Source organism: Hoplias malabaricus, chromosome X1, assembly GCF_029633855.1.
Source record: "Hoplias malabaricus isolate fHopMal1 chromosome X1, fHopMal1.hap1, whole genome shotgun sequence".
Lineage (NCBI taxonomy): Eukaryota > Metazoa > Chordata > Actinopteri > Characiformes > Erythrinidae > Hoplias > Hoplias malabaricus.
This window is the reverse complement of record NC_089818.1, coordinates 23363031-23373111: the sequence shown is the minus strand read 5'-3', so window position 1 is coordinate 23373111 and position 10081 is coordinate 23363031. Positions and strand designations below refer to the sequence as shown.

General features: G+C 39.6%; 1 protein-coding gene across 1 annotated transcript; it reads left to right on the top strand.

The window, feature by feature from the left end:
- Window positions 1–3814: 3814 nt before the first annotated feature.
- On the top strand, window positions 3815–5655 carry LOC136676027 (protein FEV-like). Its single transcript, XM_066652881.1, has 4 exons — window positions 3815–3907; window positions 4018–4132; window positions 4589–4667; window positions 4913–5655. Exons 1-4 carry the CDS (start codon window positions 3876–3878, stop codon window positions 5200–5202), a joined length of 516 nt encoding a protein of 171 aa, XP_066508978.1. The 5' UTR covers window positions 3815–3875; the 3' UTR covers window positions 5203–5655.
- The last annotated feature ends 4426 nt before the right edge of the window (window positions 5656–10081 follow it).

Below are 10081 nucleotides of genomic sequence, written 5' to 3'. Positions count from 1 at the left end.
TTTTGACGGGTGCCAGTTCAATTAAAAATCAAAAGTCACAAGTAGGTGCTCACTGAGTAGTATAACATTTGTGTGTCTTTCATTTTCTGTTATTGTGTAATTAATCAAAACACTGCACATGCAGGGGACAAAGAAACACTTTCTGTGTGAAAAACTGTTTAGAAATTGTGTCAGTGCTTAAGCAAAAGCTTTCAGACTGAAGAGGGTTATTTTACGTATATTGTCACTACCCAGTGCATGCATGTGGTGTGTGTGTGTGTGTGTGTGTCTGTATGGTCTCAGCATTGCTAAAAGCACACGTTCAACTCAATTAGGAGCATGAATTATTGATATCTGTCTGGAGCTGAACTTGTTTTTACACTGGAATTAAAAGCCTCCGGTGTCACTTATCTCTCTCTCTCTCTCTCTCTCTCTCTCTCTCTCTCTCTCTCTCTCTCTCTCTCACTCTCTCTCTCTCATACACACACACACACACACAGAGAGAGTTAGAGTTATAACTTCATCAGAAGAGACTCTTGCTATTATTACTGTCCACAGTAAGTTTAGAAATGGTAAATGATTCCTCTGTATCACATTAAATAAAAAACTTTATTCTATGAATAATAATAATAATAGTAAAGATAGTACTACAAGACATCAGTATAATACTATTAATAGTAATTATTATCATATTCATCATCACCATCATGATTTATGGTGTTTTCCATAATGAAGAAAAGCTTATGATTAACTCTAATATTTAGAGCAGTTCTTTAATGATGGATATTTGGTCAGTGAGACTACACTGTGTTCATTTGCATTAATTAGTAAGAAATAAAACATAATAATTTCATATTATGTAACAGAAATCTGATTCTACTTTTATACATTTAAAAACTCCTGTGGAGTCCTCTTTACTACTGCCACTTTTCATTAATTACATTTGGTTTATTTTGGGCCCTATAGCTGTAGTTGAGAGAGAGAGAGAGAGAGAGAGAGAGAGAGAGAGAGAGATTGGGAGAGGGAGGGATGACAGGTGTCCTTCTCCTGTCTCTTCATCAGTCTTTTCACTGTTGTTGAAGAAAGCTGGAGCAGCGCATCATTCCTCTGAGGTACTCACTCACTCACTCCATCACTCCACCACTCACTCTCTCACGTTATCATTTCATCAGAGGTGTTCGCTCACTCCATCACTATTTGGGTAAAGAAAGAGATGATTCACTGCTTCTGAGTCAAATATATAACAACAAACCTGTTGTTTTATACACACTGTTTACAGATGGAATTCTACTGTATAAACTAATGTGTTCAAATGCTCATATTGTGCTATAGGCTTGTATTTACTTGCTTATGTATTGTTTTAAAATGGCAGCAAGATTTTTAATATGAAACATTGGTAATTAATACTCAAAATATTGGTAACACAGTTAGTTTGATTGATTTTACATTTATTCACAATATAATTATTACCACAAATTTGCTAAATATTCTCTGAAATACAAGAAAAAATCTTACCAAATTAGTTCTTCAGTATATCAAGGTTTTTCAGTCAGATGATTTAGCACAGGATAGATATCAGTAGACGATGGAGATAAACAGTCAGACAACAATGAACAATTACATTTTTTGTCATAATTGCTTCATAACCTAGTGTTTGTTTTGTAATCTTTCAGTGTTTTGATGTGAATTGATTTACTGTAGAGAAATTCACTGATGCCTTTTGAGTGACACTGGCTGGAGGTCAATCATGCACATAGCTATTTGTATTTTACATTTTAAACCATTTGTAACTTTCTGAAATCAAAATAAGTAACACAGGGCCCAGGGACCAGTATGAAGTTGTAAATCATTTTCGATTGTTGTCACTCAGATGAAACATTTTTGTTGTCAGAAATGTATTAAGCCAATCAGGACGGTCAGTGTCTGTCAGTAGCCTTTTGAACAATGGCAAAACAGAATCTGTCTATTAATTTGGCAAATACTGTAAAGCAGCTTAAAATAACTAAATATTTGAAATTATTCATTAACCATTCTTATTGGTCTAAGAATTTAAAAGGCATACGCTCAGTCAAAATATCATAGAATTTATTGCTTATTTAGGACTCATATTTGTCTTACACTTTTATAATAGTTTGTTGATTTTGTTATTGTTAATCTATATTAAAATATCTAATGTGATTTTTGTTTAAAGAATTAATTAAAAAAAAATCTGTAATGTGCTGAGGGAGAATGAACAGCAGTTTCTCCAAGACACGGTGCTAACGCTAGTTCTGTGAAAGCAGAGCTGTAGTTCCCAGTGTTTCAGCGCTAACCTGCTGCTCTCAGCGCCCCCTGTAGGAGGGACTGTGACTCCATTGGCTGCAGCCCTAAATGATGGACAGATGACTCTGTCTGCTGATTGGATAAAAAAAAAAGTCTGGCTGAAGCAGAGCTGCATGTTTCTTTCTCAAAAATACAGAGCAAAATGCATAGCGTATCGATTCAAAATGGAACACCACTTGTAGAGTCCGAATACGGGATTTTTTTCAAGACGGTTGGCAGCACTACTTCTGCCTCTCACTCTCTCTCTCTCTGTGTGTTTGTTTTTGGTAATCACTGATTTCTGTTTTTGTAATGAGCTTTTTGTATGTAGACTGCATTTAAACAGAGATTATAATGTTTTATAGATGCACTGTGGCTGCACTTCCACTATGGGAACTCTCAGTTCACCTTACTGGAGCAGATGTAAGTAAGTGTGTGTGTGTGTGTGTGTTTATTTTTGAAGGTGATGTGGTTTATGCAGCCGTTGATTATAAGTGACACCACCATAAGGCTCAACACCCCCCTCTAAGCCAGCTTTACAAAACCATTTACAAAATCATTTAACCAGCCTCTTGAATGTATGTCCACATCAGCCTCCCCCGGTGACTATGGCTGCCCCTAGCCCTACTGGTACTGTTTATGCATTCGCTGTGTTACCAGTTCTACGTGAATTTTATTCACTACATCAGCCGTCTGCATTATATCAATGACTGTAAAATTCACAATGGCCTCCCTGGTGAATAAGACCTTACTGGACCCCACTGGCACCGTTAATGTAAGCTCAGTGCCACCAGTTCTTTGTGAATTAGATGAATAGTTCCATGCGGTATATAAAAGAGGGCTACAAAAACCATTTTGAATTGGAAAAAAAAGTCTTTCTTGATCCTTAGACCAAGTTTATTTTATTCATAATTTAAGATTAACTTTAAAATTAATTCATTAATTTCGTCCTGTTCTGGGTCATGGTGTTTTTTTTATTTTGACATTGCTATATTTAAAGTCATACTTCTGTGAGTCTGGGACAGATCTGTTTCCTATACCAGGCTGTGCATGCACTAGATTGTCTACATTTCTGATCATACACATTTTTTTGTGCATATTTACAGTCACTCAAGAAAGTACAGCATAAACTGGCTTTGATTTCTGTCTTTGGAAAATCTGAAATGATTCCTTATTATTTATGAACTGCACTATGTACCTGTAGGTCATGAAACAATGTTCTACTGTGTATGGGTGAATATAGATTTATTTATTTAATATACATATTTTACATATATAAAAACTTGTTTTGGTGTAGAAGCCATTAAGCCTTTATTGTATATACTATATAATATATTGCATTATTTAGGGAATGGGTGTGCTGGAGATTCAGGCTACATCTCTTTCTTTCTCCAGCAGTGTTGTATCCAGACTGGGCCTACAAACCCGCCTGGTCACCTGGATCTCGGCAAGTGCAGCTGTGGCACTTCCTGTTGGAGTTGTTGGGGCAAGATGAGGGTGGGGCAATCAGCTGGGGTGGAGAGTGGGGAGAATTTGTGATCAGAGACCCTGAGAGGTTGGCCAAACTGTGGGGGGAGAGGAAGGGCAAGCCTCATATGAACTACGACAAACTCAGCAGAGCACTGAGGTACATTAATACACATATAGTGCTTAATGTAGTAGGGGAGAAAATGCTACCCACTAATGGAACATAATTACACTACATTATAAATGTTACAGTACCTTGTATTTTTACAGGTATTACTATAATAAGCGGATTCTGCATAAGACCAAAGGAAAAAGATTCACGTACAAGTTTAACTTCAGCAAACTGATCCTGGTGAACTACCCCAGTCTTCCTACCTGCCAGCAGGTGTGTGTAAGCCATTATTACCACATCATTTTTAAGTATACACTCTTAAAAAAGAGGGTTCTTGTAGTGTCCTTTAGTAAATGTGATTGTTTTAGTTAGAACCAGGTGTTCTATACAGACCCGAAAAGGATCTTTTCCTGATGAAATGGTTCTTCAGAATGAAGATTGAAGAAAAAATGTGAATATGGTTTGGTGTAGCACCTCACCTTTTTGAAGATGATTCTGTATCGCACTAAAAAGTGTTCCACTGTTGTGAAGACTGACATTTTTAGTGCTGTATAGAACCATATACACTATATTCTTTATGAATCATTTCACCATGCCGGTAGTTTTATACATAATTTTTGGTTCTTCTTTACAAAACCCTTCAAACATGTACCTGGGAAAAGCATAGGACAATTTTCATATTCTCTCATTCTCTCTCTCTCTCTCTCACTCTATGTCTCTCATCACCAGATAATCCAGTCTGGATCCTCACTTCCATTCCCTCTCCTTTCTTCTGAGCGTTCTCTCTACACCTCATCTCTGGATAAGGGTATTAAAACAAGTCCTATATAACAACTAAAATTACACACCAAGATTTTCAACTTAAATTATCTTTCCTGTGCAGTAGAAAGTAGAGAAAGAAAGTATGCAGAGCAACAGGAGGACTACAGTGTGTAATTGTAGATCTACAAAGTGTTCCTGTGTAGTCAGTGGAGCTGAGAGAATGAACAATGAGTGTAGAAACAAGGATGTGGTTATAATGTTATGGCTAATGTTTTTTTTCCCTCTCCACAGCGCTGTCTTCCTTCTCTCACCCGCTGCTTCTCCCTTACTGCTTTCCAAAGCCCTTACCCTTTCCACAAGCCCATCCCATCCAAGGACAACTCCCTCTCTTTTCTGCACCACCCTCTTTAGTGACTAAACTTTCAGAGCTGTCCCACCTGCCTCCCTTCAGCACCGCTCTGCACCTCGGACAGACTTTACATGGCTGGGCATCAAAGAGCAGCACCGACTGGGGTTTGAACAGAGCCATGACTCCACGAGAGAGGGAGACCAACAGAGAGCAAGAAAAAATGACTGACTGAAAGAAAAGCTCTACCCATTTAATTGATTGTTACAGTTCATAGGGCAGTTGCTAGTTTCACAACAGAGGCTTTAAAGCGACAGTAGCACTCTTTCTGGAAGGTATAGCTACAAAAGATACAGTGAGTTTATGTGATATGACAAATGTTAAATTCACCTGAAGTGAACGGATGCGCATGTAGATTAGAATATTTTGGGGCTACACTAAACAGGAGGAAGAAACAGGAAATCCATCATTAAAACCTTAAGACCAGTGTGACAACACGAGAAAGCAGGGACAAATCTGTGTGTCTGCAGAGCTGATGAATAAACTTATACCTCAGTGTGTAAAGAATGACCCCCCGCAGTGTGTTAAACTTGTTGGTTTTAGAATGATTTCATTCCTTTCACCACAAACTGAAGCTGAAGTTTGTTCCCCTCTGATTCAAACAGATAAATGGATGGAAGGTGCTTTAATAAAGACATTTCAGAGGATTTAGCTTTTTATTAATGCTTTGTTTATTCAATATTGTGTGTGTGTGTGTGTGTGTGTGTGTGCATGAATTTGTTGTTGTTGAATTGCTTTGTTTCTCTTCTTCATATTCTCTGTGCTCTCCAGTTTCTCTGTGTAACTTTTGGAGGAAGGTAGGAAACTACGGAGCCCTAAAGGGACTGGGGGGAAAATAAAAAAAGACTATTGATTTTGCATTCTCTCGCAAATAGTTTGGCGTTCCCTTGCAAATACTTTGTGGGCTCCGTAGTACTGTGCTTGCTGTTGATTATGTGCTTGCTGTGCGTGTCAGGTGAACTATGGAGCAGCTCGTTGAATTTTACTTTGATCTTGGACTGAAATATAAAGACATAGCATCTCTTCTGAGCAGAAAACATGGATATGTTACTGGGGAGCGCCAACTGAAACGTTTGTTGCTGTATTGTTAATTGCTATGAAATGAGGATGAGAGAATTTAAAGTGCAAGCGCATGGACAAAGGTTATGTGAACAGTTCAGAGACACAGACAATGAACACAGTTTCCAATCAGTGGGAGAGAATGGAGAGTGAACACCTGAATAAATGTGTAGCTATTGGTAGTGTATTGGAGTAATGTGTGTAAAAGTCACTTCTGGCAGAAAATGGTATACTGTTTTCCAGATAAAATTCCCAGATAAAATGAAGTGCATGGTGTAGCGACCGGCTCTAGCTCCACAGCCGTGTCTGGAGTCAGCGCGCTGAGCCATGTCTCTGTAAAAATCAGTCCGCAGCGTGCCCTGAGATCTCTGTGTGTTGCGCCACTGCCTTACACCCTCCATCTTGTTATTGAATGACCGGATTCTTGTGAGAGACTTTGCTTTGTAAAGGTTTTTCATTAAGATTCTCAGCTTGACCCCTACCCCAGTCAATAACAATAAAAAAACCCAGCCGTCCACACTTTTACTTTCTTTCACGAAGCCGCCTACGTCTCATACACCTGTTACTATGGAGATACGTGGAGCTACGGCGTTCTGACTTGCACTATCAGGATGCTACCGAACGTATATAAACTTGTTGTTCACAACTTCCTCTGATGTTAGGCAGTTCCTTACAGAGATGTATGAACGATTTGCACTGGCAACGGAACTGTGTGTTAGTAGAGATAAATAAATAAATATATAATCTCTGTTTCAAGTGGCTGGATTTCCCTGGAAACTGCAGTGTCCTGATGTGTTGACTGAGCCTCAAAGACAATTGTGTATCATAAAACATTTGCAAAGGAGCGCAATGTATTTGCGAGGAAACGCAAAATCAATGGTCCTTTTTATTTTTCCCCCAGTCCCTTTAGGGGCTCCGTAGGAAACCCCTTCCCTTGGAAAAAGTTAAAAACACCACTAGAAATACAGGAGAGAGTGGAAAACAAATGGTGGGAGACTTGGAGTCATGGGAGCAGGATACATTGAAAGGTGATTGAAATGTAAAAGAGCAACTTCAAAAGGAGTCCCAGGTATAAGAGACGCTAGCTGAGGAAAGGTCAGACAGAGAGGAACAGTGTTGCGCGCAGCGTCCTCTCTCAAGTTAATAAATTGTTCTTTTATTTGATGCCGACTCTGAGACTCAGCTTTCTTATTTCTGTCATATTTTTCCACCACAATAATAACAAAAATATTATTGCTAGGGCTATACACCCCTTGAGGCTGATATTTTTCAGGGCACACTTGAAGGACAAATGAAGGACTATGAATGACTTGTGAATCACCTGCAAGATGGCGGCACAATCTAATAAGGACACAGCGGTCGTTTTCTCCTTTAGAGGTATTGTATTATCTTACTGTAGGGCTTGACAATAATTCAGTATGAATTTATATCGTAATATAAACAGTTTTGATAACAGCTGCATGGTTTTTAAAGTCACCATGGATGGAGAGTATAGACATCTGTGGTCCTGTTTAAGACACTGAATGCAAATGGCCTACAGAGGTGGTCTCGTCTGCCTCGCGCTGACCGAAAACAAAGTTGTTTTTTTTTTTTTAATAAAGTCACCATAAATGAGGAGTATAGACATCTGTGGTCCTATTTAAGTGGGTCTTCAGCAGTGCCACTCCTAGTCTGACTTCACTCCACTTGCCTTTGGCTCGCTCAGGGTGCTCTTGGCTTCGAAGAACCAACTAGGTTTCTTAAAAATGGTGACTCTTCTTTCAGGGGATTGGTGCAATGCACTCTGGCCTCAAAGCAGCAGAGAACTAGATAAAATAGGGCTGTCCAGTTTGCCTCACCCGCTCAGAAGAACAGAACGTGTCAACAGTGGGTTGTGCCCACACTGGAGCTTAAACCATTCAAGTTAGAAAACTCTCCCAAGCCACAATCAGAGAAAGAGGCAGATTGTATTTCAGCCAGGTTTAATATGATAACATTTCCTATCAGAAGACTAAAGTTCTCAAAGATGGTGAAGAAAAGGTGTAAGCTCTAAATCCTACCTTATTTTTATTCACCATGAATGAAGAGAACAGACACGTGTGGTCCTTTTTAAGACACCGAATTCAAATGGCCAATAGAGGTTGCTCTCCGGCCAAGAGTGGCTAGTCAAATTAGTTGTGTGTCTGTAAGAGTGATGTGATACCTCTGAGGTGTTTTTATTTTTTTTAATTCATTTTATTCTTTTTAAATTTCACAAGGTCACGGGGCCTTCGGCAGCAGCCTGAGGGGGCAATAGGGTTCCAATGTGTGATGTGTGGCATTCAGGCAGTCATTGGGACATGTAGGAAGATCTTATAGACATAGAGGGAAGATATGACATTTACAGGCAACAAAGGTGAATAAGTGAGGACATTTGAGACATAAGGTGTCTTTTGGATATGAAGGAAAACCTTGCAGACATAGTGGGATGATAGGAGATGTAGAGGTAACATAAAAGTAGTGATGACATATGAGACATAGGTAGGTTTTAGGACATGAACAAAGACTTACCAGACATAGTGGGAATATATGAGATGTGGAGGGATAACAGGAGACTTCTTCATGACATGTACAAACCGGATTCCAAAAAAGTTGGGACACTGAAATTGTGAATAAAAACTGAATGCAATGATGTGGAGATGGCAAATGTCAATAATTTATTCGTAATAGAACATAGATTACAGATCAAAAGTTTAATCACACACACACACACACACACACATTCACTCACATCTACGGACACTTTTGAGTCACCAATCCACCTACTAACGTGTGTTGTTTGGACTGTGGGAGGAAACCACAGTCACTACTCATGTAAACACTACTCATATGTTTACCCACCCTCACTGTATTTAGGGGGTCGATAGATGACAGCTCACAGCACCGGGTCAGAGCGGCCCACCTCAAATAAAGTGACTTTAAAACTGGAAAATGAGGTTGATACAGCACGCTATTTACATTTAAAATTATTTTCAAATACAGTCGCCGTTCCTCCTCCCTGGCCTGACGTCCGCGGGGTATTAAAATAACCACAGCCAGCTGGCAGAAGTTCAACGAGAGCACTGTACTCACCAGCACCAATCCAAGTCTCTGTCACAAAAAGAAAATCCAGGCTTTGAGAAGAGAAGAAGTCCCTCAGGATAAAAGTTTTATTTGCCAGTGATCTGCCGTTCACAAGGCCGATCCTGGCAGGAGTTGAGGCCTGTGCTTTAGTCAAATTAGGAGCACGAAGCGGCATCCTCAGGTTGCGGGGATTCACCCCACGCTCGCCGGGAAAAGCAGGGGCGGCGGGGACGGGATCCCTCATCCAGGCCGATGACAGGGAGATGCCGATGGGCTCCAGGAAATGCCAGGACACAAGGAATTGAGGGGATAATCCACGTCCTGGCCGAGAAATGGATGACGATTAGACCTTTAGTTTCACTAGCCGACCGCCACGTTTACCACGAATACGCTTTCACCGAATTTTAGCTTTAGCTTTGTTTGGGGTTTTGCTTTGTTTTGTGTTTACCTGTGTTTTGTATTTAGTATCTAGTCTTGTTTAGTGTTAGCTTACCTCTGTCTAGTTACCTTTTGTTTATTGTTATTAAAGTCTCCTGCATATACCTCATCCCCTTGCTCCTTGACCACTCCTACACACCCGAATTACTACAATGTTTTTCTCAGTCACTGGTTCCAACATTGAGTATGCATGAGATAAGTGTGAAAACTCAGGTGAGAGGTCCCCTCCCCACTGTCAAGGTAAAGTCCCATTACCTGTCATCCCCCCACTAGCTGTCAAAAGAGAAGAGACCAGAGGCAGAAGTTGTCTTATCACAGTTTATTGGGAAAAAAAATGAACAAAACATATCTAAACAAGCAAAATCAACAAAAATATCTGGCATAAATGAAAGCTTTCACTGAACTCACATGTAAAGATAGTCGTACTATATGTCCTTGTGTGTATATATGTATGAGTCTATTCTGCAAAAGATGCC

Bases quoted from the DNA above. Each gene is read 5' to 3' on its own strand.
- LOC136676027 (XM_066652881.1), top strand. From the start codon at position 3,876: ATGAACTACGACAAACTCAGCAGAGCACTGAG. The intron at 4,133-4,588 runs GTGTGTGTAAGC...TCTCATCACCAG, and splicing joins GTCTTCCTACCTGCCAGCAG to ATAATCCAGTCTGGATCCTC. The intron at 4,668-4,912 runs GTATTAAAACAA...CCCTCTCCACAG, and splicing joins CACCTCATCTCTGGATAAGG to CGCTGTCTTCCTTCTCTCAC.